Source organism: Hylaeus anthracinus, unplaced genomic scaffold, assembly GCF_026225885.1.
Source record: "Hylaeus anthracinus isolate JK02 unplaced genomic scaffold, UHH_iyHylAnth1.0_haploid 3, whole genome shotgun sequence".
NCBI lineage: Eukaryota > Metazoa > Arthropoda > Insecta > Hymenoptera > Colletidae > Hylaeus > Hylaeus anthracinus.
The window spans coordinates 7,512,918-7,534,808 of record NW_026535284.1 but is presented as its reverse complement, the minus strand read 5'-3'; the positions used below and the strand labels follow the sequence as shown (position 1 = coordinate 7,534,808).

Here is a 21,891-nt window from a genome sequence, read left to right as displayed (position 1 = left end):
TGTTTGTCTCGTTTCCTTTTTTGAACATTTTACAAAGAAAAAACGAGACAAACACATCGGCAAACTTCAAATTTATTCGAAGCCTAGGGTTTTACCTATCTCTGCTTTTTGATTGGTGGGCGCCATCCACCGGCGACATTAAGAACTATTTTCACTACAAACTTGGACATTTTGCCACCGATGGCGCCACTAGTATTAAAACCCGCTTACTGAGCAGCTTAGTGAGCGGTGACCTTTATAAATGTACCCAATCGTCTGAATCAAAATCATACAATATTCTTACAGAGACGAAACGTTTTTCAAATTCTTATTATATGATCTTCGTCTTCCCTAATCAAAAAACATAAGATCACTAATATCAACGGTTACCATAAGAGTTTCGCTGCTGTTAAATTCTATAGTGTGTACTTACTCCACGCACCCTGAGGTAAAACTGGGTAAAACCCTACCAACCCTACCTGATCCTACCCCTACCTACTCGGCCAATTTAGTTTACGGGGTTAAATACATATGTACGTGTATGTATGTAGATATCAATATATCATATCAAACTGGGCGTAGTAATAAAAGTGGTAAGCCACCCTCGAGGACCAGCGTCCTCAAGCGTCAATCACGAAGAACATTGTACGTTCAATGGTTAACCAAATTCCCGTGCCTCAGGCCAAGTATGAATTATTAACCGACGTTCGACAGTGAGTTGCATGTTTTCTTTTTTTCTTAAACGACCGTACGTTACACACCTCCACCGCAGAGGTAAACCGTGTTCACATTTAGTAAATTTAATATTTCAAGTAGCAGCAAAGAATACAACGTTAGTTTTGCACTCCGAATTTTTAATATTTGAATGTCGAAAATATAGTTTGCCTCTGCGTGTAAATATTCATTTACGTGAACCGTATAAATTTAAAATACACTCATACTTCGATGTATACATTTCAATTCTTATTTACTATATCGTCGAAACGTTCAACAATTTATTTATAAAGATAATTTGTATCGACATGATTCTTGAAAAACGTAACGTTCGATTTATCATATGATGATAACATGCGATTTTTTAATTTACAAATTTCAGAACATAGAAAAATTGTTGGATGTTTATTTAAGATAATTATTATATCATATAATTAATATTATTATTGATTAAAATATCTTTGAACACATAATGAAATTTCTTTTAAATCTCTTATTTTTGAATGATTTTTTTTTTTTTTTTTATTGTTTCACACTTGTATTCGTCACTATTTTGTTTACTTAAATGTCAAACTTTTTCTTTTATTTTCTTTTTCTTTTCGTTTCTGTCTCTCTCTTCACATATGCTTGGTAATATGTGTGGACATATAGGTGTATGTCAAAAGTTACAGGTGTGGCATATTGATTGTTCTATATTTACTATGGCACAAGAAGCCTTCTTGTGTTAAACTGAATATAAATATACATAAAGTACACTGCAGACTCGAGTTTGCCATAAATTTATATGTTCCACGTATTATATCAGCTGATCACTTTAAAGTTATGGAATATAAATACGTCTATATAAAATTTCTATTTCTCCTTTTTTCTATATGAAACTTATTTATATTTATGGCTTTTTTTTAGACCTCGTTGGAAAACACAAGTGCTGTGCTTGGTATTAATATCCTTGGTGCTGGGGATCCTTTTTGTAACACGCGCTTGGATAGGACTTCTTATTCTAAGTTCTCCGAAAACAGAGACACTAGATACAGAGACATTATTCGACAATGCCAAGATTGCTACGTGGTTACGTCGGGCTCGGATGTACGCCGAATCGACGAAGGAGAACCAGAATGCGGACAGGAACAACAGCATCGGTTCGCCACAGCACTTCTACACCAACTCCACAAGGTAACACATTTAAAGCAGTGTTTGTTTCTTTATATTATAAGGGTATGTAATCTATTTTAAATTAACTATTGTGTCTATTGATCCAGTCCTGCTTGTTACAATTACCCATACATATATTTAAAAATTCGTTTTCATTTATATAGGCAGATCATTGTCTGTTATTACACCGTATCGGGGGACCTGAACACGCTCTGGGAGCTCAGTCCGTCGCACATTGACCCTAATCTTTGTACGCATATTATCGTGGGTTTTGCGAGCGTGGTGAACTGCAGTCTCGACTTGGGCCGTAGTTCATTCTTTTACAAGGAGATTCTATCCTTGAAGAAACTGCAACCTAAATTGAGGGTCATAGTAAGCGTCGGCGGCAGTAGCGAGCTCCGTTTAGGTTTCTCGGAAATGGTAAAGAACCACTCTAATAGAAAAAGGTAATTTGCATCGTCTAACGTCGTTAACACCTTAAAAATTATGGACAATAAAAGATGGACAATACTTATTGTAGATTTATAAATTCGGTGTTAAACGTGACAAAATCATTTGGTTTCGACGGATTGGACTTAGATTGGGAGTTCCCAGCTTGGCTCGGAGCTGACGATTTAGAAAAACTTCATTTCACGCAACTTTTGATAGAATTACAAAGGGAATTTCAACGAGCAAAAGAGCCATTGATACTTTCTGTTGCTGTAGCTGCTCCCCAAGCTATCGTCGATCAGAGTTACAACGTCGTAGAAATGGCAAAGTAAGTGAAATATACATGAATCATCTTATAATTACAATATCATCTTATAATTATAATTGATATTTACCGATTTCTTTAGATACGTAGATTTCGTCAACTTAATGGCATACGATTACCATTTTTATGTTTGGTATTATCCAGTCACTGGACTCAATGCACCACTATTTCCGCGCTCTGCGGAGTCTGGATATCTTTCTACCTTGAATCTTAATTTCTCCGCTCAATATTGGCTTTCGAAAGGCATGCCAAGAGAGAAACTAATTATTGGGATGCCTACTTACGGTCACTCTTATAGATTGGATAATCCACTGAATCATGGCTTACCTGCCCCAGCGAATGGATTTGGAAAATTGGGTACAATGGGCTTCGTTTCGTACCCTACGATTTGTCAGTTCCTTCAGAATGGTGCAAAGAGCGTTTTTGAGAACGAGAGTAAAGTTCCGTATGTTTACAAAGACAGGGAATGGGTATCGTACGACGATACTACGAGTTTTTATTATAAGGTACAGACTGCTTGTTATACCTTACGATAAACCGAAAGATGGATTGTTTATTATTTTATCTTTCAGGCTGAATGGATCCGTGCAAACAATTTTGGAGGTGCAATGATATTCTCCTTGAACGCTGACGACTGGAACAACTCGTGTAAATTTAACGAAACCTTTCCTTTAACTCGTACCGTTACTAAAGTCTTCGGGCAACAAGAAGACTAATGCATTTGTTGGCCAATTCTTTTTTTTAACTTACATTCCACGCGGGAAAATTACATTCCTAAAGACATAACAAATTGTCGCTATTAAGCTATCATTAAAATATCCTATTTCAAGATAATTCTCTTCGATAAAATACATTAATTTAATTAAATCGGAAACGAAATACAAGGTAAATTAATTTTAAAAGTGTTTGGTTTATGAAAAGCCTCGTACTTACTTCTTTTATGTGAAAATATTTTTGTTACATTTACATTTGTGATAATATATTTACATGTGTCATTCATGTATACGCGCGGTTATAGATATACCTGAAAGTACAACCACGATTAACCCTTTCGGTACAAAAGAACGCAGGCATATCTTTCGTAATTATTTCATTGATAAAATTACCGATCTGTACAAAAATGCATATTCGCTCCCAAGAGAAGTCGGTAGCATACACAAACGACAAAATTTAGCGAACAAAAATACATATTTGGTTTGAATTTCATCGATACCTGATTACAGAGTACCGACAACTGTTGATTGTAGTCAGCTGTACCAAAAGGGTTAATAAAAACTAGTGAACTGAATATATATGTATTCAGTAATGCATTTCTTCCTTATTATTGGATCATATGATTTTTCTATGTCTCTGAAAAATAAAGAGATTAACAATAAATAACATAAAATTACTCTTTAATACGCGATGTTAACGTTTTTAACAATAACAATGCTAATATCAGAGATATAATTATTCCCACGTGCAATATGATTATTCTTTTAAGACCTTTGTTTCATTTTTGAACATAATCATATCGTATAAAGTATCAAGAAAAAAAAATGCACTTTCCCATTTTAAATAGTTGTAAACAAATTTACTATATAAATAATATGTAATGTTTATATTGTATTCCAGTTATTTGTTTTAACTTATTATGTTTTTACTGTTAATAAATTTTATTTTTAAATAGAATTTATTTTTTTGTACGAATAATTATGATCCCTAATTGAAAACGAAAGCAAAAAGATCTAAAAAGAATGGACATTACAAAATTGAAAAATATTTAAAGGTTATACAAACAATAAATTTTAAATAAAATAAAACAATGTTAAACTAAATAAAATAGTACACGAAATAATTTTCATAATTAACGTAATAATTAATGAACGTAACTAATACTACTTATTTGGTATTTCAATATAAAATTTTCTTTAATTTTCTTAAAAATAAAAAGAACGATATAACAACAGCAACATTTACTATTTTTAAATTTAATTATTTCTAATCAAATAGTTGAAACCATTTAAATGTGCCACACTACTGCAAACTGCAAAATAGTTTTCGTGTAAACTCAAAAATAAATTCACTGCAAATCGATAAATCGATTGCATAAAGAATAGTTTTATTGCAATGACTGTCGCTTTCATTGCAATAATTGCCGCAATAAAACTAAGAAAGAGAACTGTGCTATTCTAATAAAAATAAATTTATCACAATAGAAAACAATGCAGATTTAAATAGATATAAGAGAAACGTAACACAACATATATATATACACTGTTACTGCGAAGAAGTCACACAAGTTTATTAAACAAAGAACGTAAGACAATGTTGTTGAACTTTGTTGCAATGAAGTAAAGGATATTCTTAGTTTTACTGCTGTAGCGTAAGAAACTCTGTGAAATAGTTTAAGCGCAAGAACTTCGTCCATGTTTGAAAAAAAAAAAAACTTTTTAAACAAACACATCACACTTTTTTCCATTTCACTATTGTATCCTTTATGTGAAAGAATTCTATGTAACGAGAAAGCTTAATAAAAGTATTATTAAATTACTTATAGGCTCCTTAGCGATTAATCTTAACGTTATATGTGACAAGGACTTTCAAAAATTCTTAAAACAAAGTACATTATTTTTCATGAGGTATTATTTAAACAGTATTATATATTATGAAAAGAGGACATAAAACCATACGCGCGTACATGTAAATATAAAACTATAAGGAACCGATGTATACGTATAGTTCCTCACGTTGGGACGATTGTTTACGCGTGCGCAAGACGCGTGTCCCGAAGGATCAATCCCTCGATCAATTTACTCCGCTGCTCAGTGAACCAATCAGTTCGAATACATCCGGTTACACCTGATTACACCGCTACGTTTGCGTTGTGATGGTCGTTGTCCGTATATTCGTGTTTTCCACCGTTTCTCTTGATCTCTGAGCTTTCATATCGATATAGTTCACACTAACTACAATAGTTTATACGTTAATATAGTAAACGTAACTAAATTTTCCGAAGTGTTTTCAAGAATTACTGATATCTTGGAAATATCGAACAGTTTGATCGATCGACGAGTCGTCAATGAAAATTTTTCAAAAATCTTTGTCTATCGCATCTCGATACGCATCGACACTTCGTGTTACATTACTTTTACATCTCTCGAATGCATTTACGATATTCTCCATTATATATGTATATATAGTATTTGTATGTAATAAGAAATTCTAAAAAAGAAGACAAAAATATAGGATAAAATGTTTAAAATTACAACCTTGAACCGACAATTAAAAATGAAAGAGTTACGAAATTCGAATACAGAGAGAATAAAAGGATATAAAATTTGCAAAAAAATGTTAATAACCATCTGCGTGTATTTAGGCGACTAGTAAAGGGAATGGGGAATAGTAAGAATATGGGATAAAAAGGTCGCTACATGAAATCGTTGTAATCATCGTAAACGTAATCGCCGTATTCGTTCAAAAGAGTATTTTCACCCTCGATTTTGAGTTTCGCTTTTCCCTTGCCCTTGTTCTTTTTCGCCTTGTCCCCTTTCTCGATCTTCTGTTTTTCGATCAAGAGATTATCAACTATTATTTTCACTTTCTTCAAACATGTTGACGATACTGCAAATGATACACACCTATTAATTTCGCGCATAAACAATTACCAATACCAAGAATAAATTAACTAAAAGTTCTAAAAGTTTAGAATATTGTATAGAAAACAAAATAAAGAAACTAATTTATAAACAAAAATAAATAAATTTATATTTTTGCCATAGAAATATTATCGAGTTTAGTCATTAAATATAATAAATATCTTTGAGAATATCTAATAATTAATGCAAGTATAGTCGATTAGTGTCTCGTGTGAGTTAATAATAAAAGAAAAAAGAAAAATAATAACATGCTTGTACTGCCTGATTTCTGTTTCATTTTTATGTACATAACATACTCACGATTGAGAGCAATAGACTTGATAAGTTCTTCTGCGAATGGTGCGAATTCGGTGTGTTTAGAAAATTGATTCAATTTTTGCGTAAGTACGTTTCCGTACAAATCGAACTCTTCTTTTGTGTTGGGTACTGTGGTATCCAGACTCACTGCAGACTCTTCAGTTACACCTAAACCAAAAAGAAAAAAATTAGTATGGAAACTATAATATTAATTGTAAAATGTAAGGTAGTTACACATAGGAATTTCATAAATTTATCAAATTATAATATTCTTACAAATAAACTTAACTTAATATTTCTTGAAATTAAGTAGTTGAAGTAAAAGGTATCGATTATTTTTTTTTCTTTTTTTTTTTAAATCAATTCAGACTAATTAATGCCTAAATTATACATGTGTTAACAGCATTTTTAAAAATGTTTATGTTGCCTAAATAAAATTTCCTTTACACAATTTTATTTCTAAATTTGTACGCTTACTTGTTGTTTAAAATTTACGTGCCTCAAGACTTTACATTAATTATAAATCTCCCGTTTACATTAATTTTTATAATATGTAATCGAAACTCTATAAACAAAAGTGAATAAAAAATTGAATTATTTAATACATTAAATAAAACACGAGCTTTTGTCATAAAAATTAAACACTTATCAGGAACGGTACAGGAGATCAATGTTGATAAATAAGACACATCTGATTTATTTTTTCAAGAAAGAGGAATGTTTATTTTTTTTTGCACAATGACAATTTGGTAGTTTATTTAAAGATTGTGTTACCTCGTTTAAATACATTTTCATGTCTCTAGTACAGTTCCTGACACCAAAGTAATTTTCGTTAATCAATTATAGTTTGGAAATGTTGAAAAATTAGAAGTTGTTAAACAATTACTATAACTACAATAATAATTGCATTTTTCGAAATATGATATCGTAGAATTTAAACATTTCCATATATATATACTTTTCTCCTAATTCAAATATCAATAATAGTTAAAATTTTTGCAAAATATTTGAGCGTGTAAAGGCTATTTAAAAATTTATAGAATTCTTATAACTATGTTTTAAATTTATATAAAAAAATACTTTATGTTGTGTTGTTAAAAGCAAGAAGAAATTGTTACAAATTTAATACTAATTATCGATAACTATTTCCTCAGTTGGAATATATTTTTAAAAAGTACAAATTAATTGTTACGATTCTTATACGAATAGTACTCAATATTTATACTTTATATTAGGTTATGAAAGACAAAGCATAAACGAATAATTAAGCCAATAACTGGTTTTAACGCATAAATAGTGCATCAACCCTTTGCGGTCCAATTAGTAGTCTTTCTATGAATAGTACTTTGAAATTCTACATCATTGTGGAAACATAATATCTAGAAATAGTCAAATTTGTTTAAATAGAGAATTTACAATGTTGCCCTAAATTATAGAGAATTACGATTAAAAAATTTATATTCAAACAAATTAAAATTTGAGATTCGATAATAGGATTTCAAATATTTTAAAACAAATTTTGAGATGCAATGTTCGAATTAAAGAAAATTCTAATAAAATAAATAACAGTGAACCTATACTTAAATTGATACTCTACTTGTATTTCGCCAGTTTTATGCAAAATCAAAGTATAGTTCTAAAAAACAAAATGATACATACTTTAAAATGCTTTATAAGCAAAATATTACTTTCAATACTTTAAAAGAAGTAGCACTTTTTTCATTTGATCGATTATTAGTAACTACATCGTTTTATAATTTATCAAAAAATTGATATTAATAGTATTACATAAATAAAAGCAGGAGCGCAAAGAGTTAATAGGTAAAACTTTCTAACGCAGTCATTTCCTGTCGGTTCTGTGCGGCTTGCGGTCAGAAAAATCAACAAGGTTGGACAAACCGAAAGTCTCCATGGCAAGGCGTAGATCGGCTTCCTCTTGAAGCCTCTGACGCCTCAATTGTTCTGCTCTCTTTTCCTCTGGTGTCAATGCCTCTTCTCTTTCTTTTGCTTTCAATTCAGCCTCTTCTCTAGCCTTCTTCTACAATAAAAGATAAGAAGTTTATTAGTATTCATTCAATTAATACCTAAGGTCTTCATTAGGAATTATGTTTCTATTATTGTATAAATTTTTATGTTTAAAAGGTAAAACAAAAAAGTAATTTATGAATAATAAAATTAATAGATTTATGAATCAGTGAATTTTATATCCAGGAAAGTAGTAGATAAATAAACAAAAATGATATAGAATAAAAGAAGTAATCAATTAAATTGTAAATTAAACAGTATAATTGACAATTTAAATAATACCTCACGCTCTTCAATCCTTTCTGCCAGAGCTTTCTTTGGCTTTGGCTTGGCCTTAGACACTTCTGCAGGTTTTTCTACATCTTTTTTCTCTTCTTCAACATCCTCCCAACTATCCTGTTGATCAAATTTCCATTTTTTGAATTACTCATTAACTCTCAACACCCTAGTCAAGTCGATAAGTGTTACTCTTACATAGTTCACGTTTTATCTAATCCAGCTCATTTTTTGTAAATGTATCTCATTTCACAGTCACGCTCTTTGTTTGCATTCCGTCAAAAATTGGACTTTTTCCCTTCATGTTTATTGTAACATGTGATGATGATAAAGTATAAATGCAGATACAGTGATTAGTGTTTTTTAACGTTATCATCATCTTCCCTACTTAATTAATGCAAAGATTGTATCTCATTTTTTGTAAATGTAAACAAAATTTATTTAACCTTATCTTGAAAACAATCTCTTTTAGTTGTAATTTTAAATTAAGTTCAGCATCTCTGAATCTTACTTTGTAATAACTCTAAAGTTAAACATTCTCATTGTAAACAATTAAATGTATGTACATCAATATTGACAATAATTTATGGAACAAACGGAATTTGCATCGGATCGAATATAATTACTTAACAAGTATGTTAACCTAGAAACGATTCATTTACTTCTAAATATAAATCTTAATATAAATCTAATTTATTATGAATGTCAGTTTCAATTTTAGTATGTGGCTCGATTCGAAGCAAACTTCAGGTCTGTTCAGCTGTCTCGCTGTCCCGTGTTGATCCACACCATGAAAGGTTAACCACACTTCCAAACCGTCGACATCGGGTACGAGATTTAGCAAACAAGTCGCCTAAACTAAAATAAATAGACAGTTAATAAGCCATTACCTTAACTTCCTCTTCCTCGTCCTCGCCCTCCCACTTGTTGGATCTGATAGCGAGGTCGAATTTTGGTTCAGCGTTTTCGACGACTTCTGTAAAGTTGAAGGTTAAAATCATTTCCTCGTCCTCGACCTAACTATAAACGTGGATTGGACGGGACGTCCTAATATCGACCATAGCGTACCCCAATCGTCCTCCATGGTGAGTATTGGATTATATGTGCACAATTACGTTTGAGAATGAAACGATACCTCTTCGAGCAAACGTGGTTGAATGGATCACGGTAGGAATCGAGCGGGCCATACCATACTGCGCGAGGAGAACGTCAGAGAACGTGTGCCTTCGCGACGAGATAGTGGTGGTGCAACTCAAATTACACGCTTTAGAGATTGGCTACTCTGTATATAAAAAGAACGTCGCGTACCACGATTGGGCAATATGACAAATTGTCACCTTTTCACTTGGAAAATTGTCAAGTTAATAAAATATTAAAATAACTACAGGGTGTCCCAAAAATGTTGTAACACCTTGAAAGGGGTGATTTGAAACAATTTTTTCCTTAGCAAAAATGTTGTCCGAGGCTTCGTTGAGGAGATATTAACGGAAAACCTTGACCAATCAGAGTGCGCGTATTATACCGTTGGAGCGGCCGCGGTAGCGAAGGCTACGCGCTAAGCTACCGTGTTCATACGCTACCGCGAGCGCTCCATCGGCATACTCGCGCTCTGATTGGTCAGTGTTTTCCGTTAATATCTCCTCAACGAAGCCTCGGACAACATTTTCGCTAAGGAAAAAGTTGTTTCGAATCACCTCCCGAACCACCCCTTTCAAGGTGTTACAACATTTTTGGGACACCCTGTATAAAGATAGAGCGTGTGTAAATAAAACCAGGAACTTCGCAGGAGCGTATCTCGCGAGGGTGTGGGGAAATATCTCGTATTTTTTTCAAATTTTTTTCAAATTTTCCATAGAACAACTATCTTAAATATCCTAATACTTTTTCTTTTACTTAAATTCTCGAAGTAAATGGGATTGTAATATCAAATACAAGCAAATAAAAAAGAGCTATAGTAATAAAAGAGAAGGTCGAATAACGTTCAGATTTAGCATGTACGATATATAATCAGGTTCATATTTGTGTGAAAAGAAATATGTATCTTAGTTGGTTAACCAATTAACAATGTAAAAAAGTATTCGCTGTACATTTACGAAAATAGAACGTAACATATCACTTCGTGCAAGAATAGTATAAATAGAATGATCACTATAATCTCAAGCTTTCGCGATACCAGCCAACTCCTTGATGTGAGTTATCAAATGATCATTATACATTTTGTAATCTATAGGCGACGCACTGACAACCGTTGCTTTCAATCTGTGTTCATCCTGAAAACAAAGGTCATTATTTTTAAAGCCGAAATCGCATTTTGTTGATAACTTTACGAGAAATTAACGTACGTTAAACATTTCCAGCTTAACTCTTATCTTAAATATAAAACTCCTGAATGTTGCACTACCGAATTTTTCAAGGTATGCATCGTTATCGTTTTCTTGCAATTCACCGAGTTCTTGAGCAGTAATACCTAAGATCTTTTCTGCTTCCTCGCTAAATGCAGTAGCCCACTGATTGTCTGTCCAATCTGCTAGATTTAACTAAAAATTAATTAATAAATATGAATCTCAAGCATCATAGTTTACGATAAGTAACTAATTCATTAATTTCATTCCGAATTGCTCCGTCTGTAAAGAATTAAAGATACTTGAAATGCGTTTTCCCACTTACGCTCGCAAGTAGGCGATATCTATAGTTGGGATACTCCTTGTTACACTTTTCACATCTGTACATATCATTCGCTTGATCGATCAACTGCAAAGTACGGCTTCGATTAACCAGATCTAAATTTCTATATTATAACGAAGCAAAAGCAACAGTTACCTTCTTCTTACAGTTCTCACTAGGACAGGACTTGTAAAGAGCATTTTCAACTCGAATCATATTCACGGTTGCCTTTACCGTGTATACATCAACACCTTTAAAACCAAGTTCCATGTCCCTTGCTTCTTTGAACGTTAGCCATGGTCCACTTGCACCACCACCTCCAAGTGGTCTCGAAATCGCTTTAACGTCTGTGCTACGACCGATCGTATTAAACCAACCACGCAGCCTAAATTAAAAGGGATTAGTATTTCTTGGAAAAAAGAAATTTCTTAAATCATTAACGAAAAGTAATTTTAACCTGTGCGCTTCTGGAATATCTGGATCAACTTGAATAACTGTCGAACTGATAGCAGACAAACTTTTTCCTGCGTTAAATTCACTAACGCGTGCCCCTTTGATAGCCAAAACTGGATTGCTAGATCCGTCGAATTCTTCAGCTTGCGACCCCCACAATGTAAAACATACCTAAAAATTCGGTTATTAGTGTCATCGCTGTAAATTCTATAGATTACTTAGCCAGATACGAAGTTCTTACCATAGTATTGCTTTCATCGATAAGATTAATATCCCTCTTTTTCATTTCTCTGCCTGTAGTTCGCGATGTTAGTATTTGCAAATCGTTACAAGACTTAACAACACCCAAAATATCTATAATAAATAAATATTACGATGTATACAGATGAGTATGATAAATGAGTCATAGTTATACATATTTTATATTCAAGTACCCATCATATCATTTTTCTCTTTTTTCTCCACGCTGCTTATTGGTACAAAATCAAATTGAAGGGAAGGAATATCATCTCCCCCATCGTGACACGGAATAATTTCTGAATCCCCGGTTAGAGTAATTTCATAATCATTTTTTAAATTATTGAATTGTTTGTTTGCTGGCTTTAACGTAGCTCTAGAGATATAATAAACCTTCCCGACCTGTAATAAGAATATATGTAGTAGTATAACTTAAACAGCATATGTATAACCAGTATATACCTCGATCATATCAAAGTATTTATCGCACTGGTCTCTGAATGCTGTACATCTAATTTCTCCACTCTCATCGACGATATCCATAGAAAATAATTTTCCTTCGCCACGTGAATTACTCCACGTTCTGATGTCGGATTTACTGACAACACGTACTTTTATCACCCACCTATGAAAGTTATAATCATTTAAAATTCTTTAAAATTGTAACATTAAAGTTCCAGCAAATGAAACTGACCTATTTTGATAAGGACTCAAAGCAACGATCGGAGTTGTTGATATATTATCGGTAGAAGAATTATGTGTGTTTTGCTTCTGCATTAATGTATCTGTTGAAAATGAAGTGAAACTTTTAATTCTCTTAGTCTGCGGTTAGAACTCAAATTCCACCTTACCATTTCTATGTTGAGGAGGAGGTTGTGCAGATTGTGCAGGCTTAGATTCACTATCAGCCTCAGCATTCGTTGGGTTTCCAATTTTATGTCCCACTTCGCTTCCAGGAACTTTTACTTCTATGTTCAATATTACCATCACACGTCTGAAAAAGAGACGATTTTAAAGTATACAAAATATACTTTTGTTGACTTTAAAATTTCAATAAGTAGAAAATATTGAATACTTTTGTTTCCCAGCATTGTTCACCATGCTTATCGCATATCTGTTTATCTGACAAATAGAAAATTCAGTCAATTCATTATCTGTTATCATAGAATTTAACTGTGTAGCTAGCATTGTAAATGAGTTCACTCTAATTCCATCGGACACAAGCAATCTATAACGTTCTCCGCTACTTGAACTTGCTAACTTCTTGTGACCCTGAAAAGTAATAAAATTATATATGTTTGTTGGTCATTGAGAAGATGCTTATGTCCATAAGAAATTTATTATTCAACTCAATGTTTTTGGTTTAATTACGAACTTCAGATTTTGCTTAGTAAAGAGCTTTGATAAGTACATGAAAATCACTTACTAATATCTGTAGTACCGGCTTATCGATATCGATGCCGTTCATAATTTTCTGAAACAAACAATGAGAATTAGACGCTGTTTTCTACTCGAAATTGATCACGTCGTAAAAACACTTACGTCTAACGCCCCTTCGCTTAACGAGCACATTTTGGATAATAAAGTAACCTGTCAACACCTGTGAAATATCAAATACAATTCAGTGATATTAAGTGATATTCTTTCACTGATACGTCGGTTTATGTTGCGCATTACGATACGTGTCCAATGCGAATGTTTCCCGCGAAAATCAGCGTACCTGTTTTTTTTTACGACCAAAATATACAGATCAGTCCGGATCAAGTAGAAAGTTACAATTCGAACTAGGTTATTATTTAAATAGTCGTGTGTGATTACATTTAAATAGTTTTATGATTTTGTTTAAACGGTTCAAGTTGTAATTATTCTTCCGTAAGACGGTAAGCAACGATAAGTCAATGTAAACAAAAGCACAGGACTACGTCAGTGCCGTATCTAGCCGTATCCTATTTCCTACATACATACGAATACAGGATGTCCCAAAAATGTTGTAACACCTTGAAAGGGGTGGTTCGGGAGGTGATTTGCAACAACTTTGTCCTTAGCGAAAATGTTGTCCGAGACTTCGTTGAGGAGATATTAACAAAAAACCCCGACCAATCAGAGCGCGCGTATACCGTTGGAGCGTATGAGCGCGGCCGCCTAGCACGTAGCCTACGCTCAACCAGCATACTCGCGCTTTGATTGGTCAGTGTTTACCGTTAATATCTCCTCAACGAAGTCTCGGACATTATTTTCGCTAAGGAAAAAGTTGTTTCAAATCACTTTCCAAACCACTCCTTTCAAGGTGTTACAACATTTTTGGGACACCCTGTATTTCTATTTTTCCTTGGGGCCACAAGAGTGCCAGTTTTAGGGTGGTATTAGATACGTCACTGACGTTAGCGTTCTTAAAATTGTGCGCATGCACGAAGTAAAACCTCGCGTCTGAAAGTTTGAAAAGAATGAACCAATAAACCTAACCACCAAATGTGGCTGAATTGATGAGAGGGGTATAATAAGTGTGCGTAATTAATATGAAAAAGGAATATGTAAGCATAAAGATATTTTGTTACAGGAAATGTGGTGATAACTATGTAAATGTTTCATAATAAATAAAAATACAAATATAAATACAACAGAATTTATAGATAAGTTTTTCCCCTAGATTTAGGGGGAAAATGTATGAACTGAGATTTTTTTAGAATTACAATTTTGACCATCTGGTTCATGAGATGTGTAATTAATCAAAATACGAAAATATGTAAATTTCTACGAGAATGGCAAATTTTGATCTATCATACCTCGTAATGGCAAAATTCTAGACTTTTACGCGGATGACTAGGGTTTTTTTATTTATTACATTTTTTCACATAACGACACTTATTTATTTTCAACTAAATTTTAAATAAAATATCTTTAGTTGCGAGAAGCTGTAATAAATAAATAAAGATTATATTTCCGGGAGTTTTAAATAAAATTTAGGGGTTTTTTAACTTCTGTACTGATTGGTAACACTGGGGCAAGTACGCAGCTGTATAATTCTTGAAATTTGATGGAATTAATTTGTTCCTTGTTGGCTAATACTTGCTTTGATTAAGGTAATAATAAATTAAAATTAAGAGACTAAGGGGTGCATAAATTATTTGAAATTTGTTTTAATTTTTATTAATGTATTTTGTATCCTTTTCTGAAAATACGTCTTATGTGTTTTTAGCGAGAATTGTTTGTTTACAAAGAAAGTTACGAGCAGCTACGAGTAAACTTTGAGTCACAGCTGCATCCCTATTGTTTCACTTTAAGTGAAAATAAGAAAAGTTTTTAAAACAACGGAATTCGAAAGAACGTGAGTGTTCAAAACAAAAATTCATGCTAGATACACATATACTTGCTCAAACAAAAGAAAAATTACAAATTCCAAAATAATAAAGTATTTGTTAATTTTTTCTAGCTTAAAGAATTTGCATTCTTACATGTTGTAAATAAAGTAATTGTTATTTTATCCTTTTTCTTATTTTAAAAAAATGACTTTTATCGGAGCCTACACAACATGTCCATTTGACAATGTACATCAGATCCTAGATGGCAGACTTCAAAAACATATATTTAAATGTCGCCAGAATTATCCACAGATCACTAAAGTAACATGTCCTTTTGATGCTACACATATATTGGATCCCAATGTGTACAAGGTAAATGTATGTTTAATTCAGATTATTGTAATAACAATGCATTACAGCTAGATACATTAAAAAGATTTGTTTCATTTTTTATAGCATCATCTCTCAGAGTGTAGAAGTACCGGAAATATAAAATGCTTTGAACATTCATTGGAGCCAGATACAAAAGTTGGAACAATTCCTATAGAGGATGCTTGTAGCATTGAAACTGAAGTGCTCAATGAAGACTGGTCTGGTGTATGTAAACAAAATATGGTTTTACTTTACTGTCGCTTTAATTTAGTTTTTATATGAATTCTTGCCTTTCGAATGTTTGTTAAAATCATTACTCTAAAATTATTAACCCTTAATAAAATTAATTACACATTGTAGAGTGCTCCAGCATTTAATCCAGTGACTACATCAGAAAATAAATGTGTGATGAGATCAACAGTAGGTTCGAAGAAAAAAAGGAAGCAATTTAAACTGAAAGAAAGAGAAAGATTTCATTTACTTCAAAACCACACCAACAACAATAAAGAAGATATTACAAATGCTAAACCGAAGCAACTAGTAAGTAGATAATAATATTAACATTTTTTACTCTATTATACTTTACTATCATGCTCTTTTATCAATTTAACAGGAATTGGAAACGCCACTACGAGTTCCTAAAGAGGCTGCTAAAGCAGTAACTTGCGATCTAAAATCTATGATTACTCAAATGAGAGATATTTCCATTGACAAAAGTGTCAAAAATGTTTCACCAAAGAAAGGATTGGAAGAAACCATTTCAAATAATACTACCAAGGAAGAAAATGATTCTGTAAGTTCCAAAAATTCTCAGTGTAAGAACAAGGACACCACTCTTCGGAAGGAAATGGATTCTTCCGCGACTGAACAAAGTACCTCTAAAGAAAATATTGATACATCGATACATGATACCCAAAGTAATAATTCTAAAAAACATGATAAAATCGAGGTTCAACGAGATCTTTCGCAGCGAAATGTTGTCAAAGAAAGATCCTACCAAATAAATCCTAAAATTGCAGCTACGTTCTATGGTCAAGCAAAGAAAATTAGTACTGGAAGAGGATTTACAATTGCGTGCGAAAATTTGATACCTAAGACAAATAAAGACAAAAATGAAAGTAGGAATGAAACTTTAGAGGTGATACGTATAGCACGTGGGTATCACGATGACGAGAATGACGAGGAAGATACCTAATTACAGAATAAATCATGTTAAAGTATATATACATGTATACATCAATAAGTAATTAATGACATAAGACATTATAGATTATATATGCAGTAATATTAAAAATATGAAATAAAATAATTTTGACCAGATAAATATATTTACTGATCTTTTATGTACCTGTTCTATGATCTGTTCCAAAATTCCTGGCGAGAGGCAGTTTGCAATTTATTTACATATTTTTCTTCTTGGACCAAGTATAAATACTTATTTCATTGTAATAAAAAATATTGAAATTCTAAATCGTAGAAATGAAATTGTTCCATAGTAATTGTGAAGTAACTAAATAGTTCTATTTTAGAACATATCTTTATTGATAGAAACTTTCTGATTTTCGGAACGAACCTGCGTGTTCCGAAACTTTTCAAACAGGCAATATTGATACAACCCAGTTTTAGCTTTAGTGTTGTCAGTTTTTCAATTTCACGTATCATATTGCTGTAAACATAATAAAAAAAAGTCTGCATAATGGTAAATTGCAACAATATTTATTTGATATTAGCGTAATTATTTTCCCATTATTACTTTGTTAATTACATTGTTAATTACTTGTTCTTGTAAAGTTTTGAGCAAGAGGTTATTTAAATTGCACTGTCATCTAGCATAAATAGAATGTTTTAAACAATAATGACAGAATAATAGTATGTCTCAATTTGTATTTCAAATTATTGTTGTTACACGTAAAATTTGTTATTATATTGTATTTGTATTACACGTTACATTTATTATTATACGTCTTGTTAGATTGGAACAACTTTGACATTAAATTGAATTCATTTATATTTAGTTGCTTAAAATTTAAATATTTTAGTCGTTCTGTGAATAATAACTTCTGAACAATTAGAAAATCATCAATTTGTATAATTTTCGGTAATATTATAGGTTAGGATTGCAGAAGTTACGCATAGTTACCGATAGTGCTGTGTCATTTAAATAAGATTCTTGATCTAATAAAAAATTTAAGTTAAATATGAATTTGATATACAAAAAGAACATATTACATTAATAATTATAATTAACAGGCTCGCAGATATGATACCCGAACAACAATCTTTTCTCCGGAAGGCCGTCTCTATCAAGTAGAATATGCGATGGAAGCTATAAGTCATGCGGGTACTTGCCTTGGTATTTTAGCAACCGATGGCATTTTACTTGCAGCAGAAAGACGCAACACAAACAAACTGTTAGACGAAGTTTTCTTTTCCGAGAAAATTTACAAACTTAACGACGATGTTGTTTGCTCTGTAGCTGGTATCACTTCCGATGCTAATGTATTAACAAACGAATTGCGCCTAATTGCACAACGCTATCTTCTACAATACGGAGAACCGATCCCCTGCGAACAACTTGTTTCTTGGCTTTGCGATGTAAAACAAACTTATACACAGTATGGTGGAAAAAGACCTTTTGGAGTTTCGATTTTGTACATGGGCTGGGATAAGCATTACGGATACCAGTTGTATCAATCAGATCCAAGTGGAAACTATGGAGGATGGAAGGCAACTTGTATCGGAAATAATTCTGCAGCTGCAGTATCGTCGTTAAAACAAGAATATAAAGATGGAGAGACAACTCTAAAAGATGCAATGGCATTAGCTGTAAAAGTACTTTCAAAAACTTTAGATATGAATAAATTATCTTCAGAAAAAGGTAAACATTTATTGATAGAAAACAATTTCTTTTCAATGGTAGTAATAATATGATCTGTAATATTTGAATTTGTTTATCTCATTCCAGTGGAAATGGCCACATTGACAAGAGAAAATGGTAAAACCAAAGTGAGGATTCTCCCTGCGAGTGAAATCGATGCCTTGATCGCAGAACATGATCGTTTAGAAGCAGTTGCCGAACAAGCGAAGAAAGATAAACAAAAATTATAGAAAAAGAAAATATATCTTGTATTTTTCTCTTATGCATTTTTGTTTCAAAAACATTATCCTGAAATTTCACGAATTTTGTCACGTGGTCTTTGACTTTCATTTTTATTGTCTGGTGTAATCGGTACTAAACCATCTAGATCATACTAAAAGGAATTTCTTTTGATAAGAAAAACACAAGAAGATATACTTAAGTATTAATGATGGAAAAATAAAACGAAAACTTGTATATGTTTCAACGACTGCATCCTTTCCTTTATATTTTCCTACAATTTACGTTAGTATTGCAAATTCTAAAAGATGGAAATTAAAGGAGCACTAACGTAAGCTATGTCTTCATATACATAGAATGGCATAAGTAGTTACAGTGATACGGTAGACTATTTTAAATTAATCTACAGAGTTTCACACATAGCTACTTGTAATCTCTCGTGTAGGGTATCTTTGCTATGGTATCAATGAAACAAAGGATTCGAAGAAGAATTTGAAATTAATTGGGTTTCATAGATTCAATGTTAATCTTTAAAGCTTTTAGGTACCCTGAAGCTTACCTAACAAAAAGCTATTGACTTTTATGCATTTTACTATTATTTTATTGTAAATATAAGGAGAGGGTTACCAATCAAGATGGCGCTGAAGACCGTGGCGATTCCAGACTCTGAAATAATTAAGTAACAAAATTAATAACGAATTGAGAGTTGAAAATGCAATGGTTACGAGTTGATTAAATAACAAGAATGTGAAAAAATTAAAAAAAAGTTATGTGTCGAGTCATATTGACCAGGCTGCCAATGCGGTCCCACTCCCGGGCGCGATCCCACTACTGCCCGCCACGGAGACTTTTGGCTGCTGGGTTTCCCCTCTGGCCCGGTTCGCCTCTCTTTAGCCAACCTGGGCACCCCGGACTCCTCCAGGATGTCCATATTGATGGCGAGCTTAGTGCGGACGCCCAGTCAACGTGAACCCCGCACCAGCAGGTACCCCCGACCTCAGACCCTCCGACATAACTAGCCTCCGAGTAGCCGGATTACAGGAGCCGCCACACTCCCAGCTGAGAGATACTTCTACTATTTGTCTATTTGTAGCAACACCTCGGCTTCCTTATCACGAACACAAGCATGTAGCAAGGATTCCTCTCGAGTACTAATAACGTTAGAATTACTAATCACTGATGATGATTACGGATATTTTTGGTTGACTTTCCTGAAGATTAGATGAAGAATGGTGAATGGTACCAATGTATGGCGTATGTTTTGATGTGGTCGTGTAGGTACGCTAGGTGTCGATAATGCAGTAGGTCGATAATATCGACTGTAGTTATCGTTAGTAAGGTGAGAGAGGTAAGGTAGATATGTACCAGTGTTGGGTAATATTCAACTATCTTATCGATTGTGACGAGATTTAAAATTTTAAAGTGAGATAACGAGATGATCACGCTGCGGATATTTATGCACGATAAAATCTTTGCAAGTGTACCTACGAAAACTGAACCCAGATAAGAATTTATTTTACTCTGCAAATATTATAGTACGAATTTTACTTTCAATATTTTTTTATGTTATTGCATAGTGTATGCATTTTGTAATTTCTTGCACGTTCACATTTCCTGTATAAATGCATGTATGAAATTAATGTTTAATTTTCACTTTCGTTTTCACACGTTTAACAAATTCAACTGTTTATAAATATGTATTTCTCAAGATGTATGATTAGATAGATAAATGTTTGAAATATATAAGCAAGTGAAAAGTCATTTCCGGTGTATTTGATTTAATACGATTCGAATATGTTACGAATTAGCCAGAGAAATTCATTATTAATTCAATCGTTAAACGTCGTTAGCCATTTATAATTAATTATTTGCTAATACTAAAGTACAAGACAAGTTTTGCAAATACTAAATACACACACGCGTTGTAATTTACTTTCGATTTTTATTATCGACGATCGTATGCTATGGTTACGATCTATAATTAATAATTTATTTAAGAGTCACGTTTGTTGAAATACTAAATCCGTTGTGTCACGTATATTCATGATGTTCGCAGTATAATAAGGGGAACAGTTTGCAAGCATGTAACGGGTGAGAAACGGGTTGAGGTACGGAGAAGAAAAGATCAACGGTTGCAAGGAGTTAAACTGGATCTTCTCCCCGAGGCACTGCTTGCAACGATTCGAATAATAGACAAAACGGAAAGAAGAACAAGGCGTTAGGGTTGGGTATCATTAACCGGTTGAAACGTACGAATTTGAAGAACATCGATTGCTATTGCGCGCGAACTGCAACTTGCAGACGGAGAGATTTGTCTCTTTATGCGTTTTCTTTTTAAAATAAAAGTAAGTTTTATATATATATAAAACTTACTTTTATATATATATATATATATATATATATGAGTAACACGCAAAAGATAATTATATGGATGAATATTTAGCATCACGTTAAAAGGATCGGGTCACAGAATAACTTTACAATTTATGAACGATGGAAAGGTGCGATTGAAAATCTCTGGATTAGAAATGAAATTTCTGGGACAGATCATTTCGTAAATAGACACGTATGTGACATGTAACATTTAATTGGGACACCCTGTATATTTAAAATGCAGTCCTGAACGATTAACTATAAATGTTTGAATTCTGATCCAAAACAAAATGTACACACTCTGACGATAATATACATTATCAAATGATACATAATTATATATCATTATATATATATATAAATATCAACTATATATATATATATTTATATACTGTATATTAATAATTATGTATCATTTGATAATGTATATTATCGTCAGAGTGTGTACATTTTGTTTTGGATCAGAATTTAATTTAATTTCGATCAGAAATTGAGTTTCGATGTTTTCAAAATTTATATATATATATAATATATAAATATTTAAACTGCAGTCCTGAACGA

The 21,891-nt window shown here is 32.6% G+C and overlaps 5 protein-coding genes across 9 annotated transcripts; 3 read left to right on the top strand and 2 right to left on the bottom strand.

The window, feature by feature from the left end:
- Positions 1–478: 478 nt before the first annotated feature.
- LOC128894030 (chitinase-3-like protein 2) lies at positions 479–4,270 on the top strand. 2 transcript variants are annotated; one of them, XM_054155426.1, is made up of 6 exons: positions 479–692; positions 1,600–1,866; positions 2,010–2,291; positions 2,366–2,602; positions 2,682–3,105; positions 3,172–4,270. In XM_054155426.1, the coding sequence occupies exons 1-6, from the start codon at positions 634–636 to the stop codon at positions 3,313–3,315; spliced, it is 1,413 nt and encodes a 470-aa protein (XP_054011401.1). In that variant the 5' UTR covers positions 479–633; the 3' UTR covers positions 3,316–4,270. The 2 variants fall into 2 exon arrangements, with proteins under 2 accessions (XP_054011401.1, XP_054011402.1); XM_054155427.1 differs by lacking the exon at positions 479–692 and adding an exon at positions 1,463–1,512.
- Positions 4,271–5,930: 1,660 nt separating this feature from the next.
- LOC128894037 (eukaryotic translation initiation factor 3 subunit J) lies at positions 5,931–10,079 on the bottom strand. Of its 2 annotated transcripts, none has more exons than XM_054155439.1 (6): positions 9,904–10,079; positions 9,726–9,811; positions 8,842–8,955; positions 8,434–8,572; positions 6,538–6,702; positions 5,931–6,202 (listed from the first exon to the last, which is right to left on the bottom strand). In XM_054155439.1, the coding sequence occupies exons 1-6, from the start codon at positions 9,917–9,919 to the stop codon at positions 6,009–6,011; spliced, it is 714 nt and encodes a 237-aa protein (XP_054011414.1). In that variant the 5' UTR covers positions 9,920–10,079; the 3' UTR covers positions 5,931–6,008. The 2 variants fall into 2 exon arrangements, with proteins under 2 accessions (XP_054011414.1, XP_054011413.1); XM_054155438.1 differs by having other exon boundaries at positions 9,971–10,037.
- A 751-nt stretch (positions 10,080–10,830) lies between these two features.
- On the bottom strand, positions 10,831–14,121 carry LOC128894029 (replication protein A 70 kDa DNA-binding subunit). Its single transcript, XM_054155425.1, has 14 exons — positions 13,910–14,121; positions 13,732–13,789; positions 13,616–13,663; positions 13,265–13,461; positions 13,041–13,183; positions 12,884–12,974; positions 12,652–12,814; positions 12,387–12,591; positions 12,194–12,306; positions 11,957–12,123; positions 11,656–11,884; positions 11,503–11,586; positions 11,178–11,372; positions 10,831–11,105 (listed from the first exon to the last, which is right to left on the bottom strand). The coding sequence occupies exons 2-14, from the start codon at positions 13,759–13,761 to the stop codon at positions 10,992–10,994; spliced, it is 1,779 nt and encodes a 592-aa protein (XP_054011400.1). The 5' UTR covers positions 13,762–13,789; positions 13,910–14,121; the 3' UTR covers positions 10,831–10,991.
- Positions 14,122–15,165: 1,044 nt separating this feature from the next.
- On the top strand, positions 15,166–17,188 carry LOC128894033 (uncharacterized). Of its 3 annotated transcripts, none has more exons than XM_054155433.1 (6): positions 15,166–15,269; positions 15,386–15,514; positions 15,620–15,860; positions 15,945–16,085; positions 16,221–16,400; positions 16,474–17,188. In XM_054155433.1, exons 3-6 carry the CDS (start codon positions 15,693–15,695, stop codon positions 17,053–17,055), a joined length of 1,071 nt encoding a protein of 356 aa, XP_054011408.1. In that variant the 5' UTR covers positions 15,166–15,269; positions 15,386–15,514; positions 15,620–15,692; the 3' UTR covers positions 17,056–17,188. The 3 variants fall into 3 exon arrangements, with proteins under 3 accessions (XP_054011408.1, XP_054011405.1, XP_054011406.1); XM_054155430.1 differs by having other exon boundaries at positions 15,620–15,866; XM_054155431.1 differs by lacking the exon at positions 15,166–15,269 and adding an exon at positions 15,282–15,301 and having other exon boundaries at positions 15,620–15,866.
- Positions 17,189–17,401: 213 nt separating this feature from the next.
- Positions 17,402–19,000, top strand: LOC128894036 (proteasome subunit alpha type-4). The gene is made up of 3 exons (XM_054155437.1): positions 17,402–17,559; positions 18,111–18,738; positions 18,826–19,000. The coding sequence occupies exons 1-3, from the start codon at positions 17,557–17,559 to the stop codon at positions 18,966–18,968; spliced, it is 774 nt and encodes a 257-aa protein (XP_054011412.1). The 5' UTR covers positions 17,402–17,556; the 3' UTR covers positions 18,969–19,000.
- The last annotated feature ends 2,891 nt before the right edge of the window (positions 19,001–21,891 follow it).

Bases quoted from the DNA above. Each gene is read 5' to 3' on its own strand.
- LOC128894030 (XM_054155426.1), top strand. From the start codon at position 634: ATGGTTAACCAAATTCCCGTGCCTCAGGCCAAGTATGAATTATTAACC. The intron at 2,292-2,365 runs GTAATTTGCATC...TACTTATTGTAG, and splicing joins AACCACTCTAATAGAAAAAG to ATTTATAAATTCGGTGTTAA. The intron at 2,603-2,681 runs GTAAGTGAAATA...CGATTTCTTTAG, and splicing joins AACGTCGTAGAAATGGCAAA to ATACGTAGATTTCGTCAACT.
- LOC128894037 (XM_054155438.1), bottom strand. From the start codon at position 10,022: ATGGCCCGCTCGATTCCTACCGTGATCCATTCAACCACGTTTGCTCGA. The intron at 9,812-9,970 runs GTATCGTTTCAT...TCAACTTTACAG, and splicing joins AACCACGTTTGCTCGAAGAG to AAGTCGTCGAAAACGCTGAA. The intron at 6,703-8,433 runs GTTTGTCCAACC...TTTTTGGTTTAG, and splicing joins CCTTGCCATGGAGACTTTCG to GTGTAACTGAAGAGTCTGCA.
- LOC128894029 (XM_054155425.1), bottom strand. From the start codon at position 13,761: ATGTGCTCGTTAAGCGAAGGGGCGTTAGAC. The intron at 12,307-12,386 runs GTACTTGAATAT...TATTTATTATAG, and splicing joins AGAGAAAAATGATATGATGG to ATATTTTGGGTGTTGTTAAG. The intron at 11,106-11,177 runs GTACGTTAATTT...CTTTGTTTTCAG, and splicing joins TTAAGCTGGAAATGTTTAAC to GATGAACACAGATTGAAAGC.
- LOC128894033 (XM_054155430.1), top strand. From the start codon at position 15,693: ATGACTTTTATCGGAGCCTACACAACATGTCCATTTGACAATGTACAT. The intron at 15,867-15,944 runs GTATGTTTAATT...CATTTTTTATAG, and splicing joins CCAATGTGTACAAGGTAAAT to CATCATCTCTCAGAGTGTAG. The intron at 16,086-16,220 runs GTATGTAAACAA...TACACATTGTAG, and splicing joins TCAATGAAGACTGGTCTGGT to AGTGCTCCAGCATTTAATCC.
- LOC128894036 (XM_054155437.1), top strand. The intron at 18,739-18,825 runs GTAAACATTTAT...ATCTCATTCCAG, and splicing joins TAAATTATCTTCAGAAAAAG to TGGAAATGGCCACATTGACA.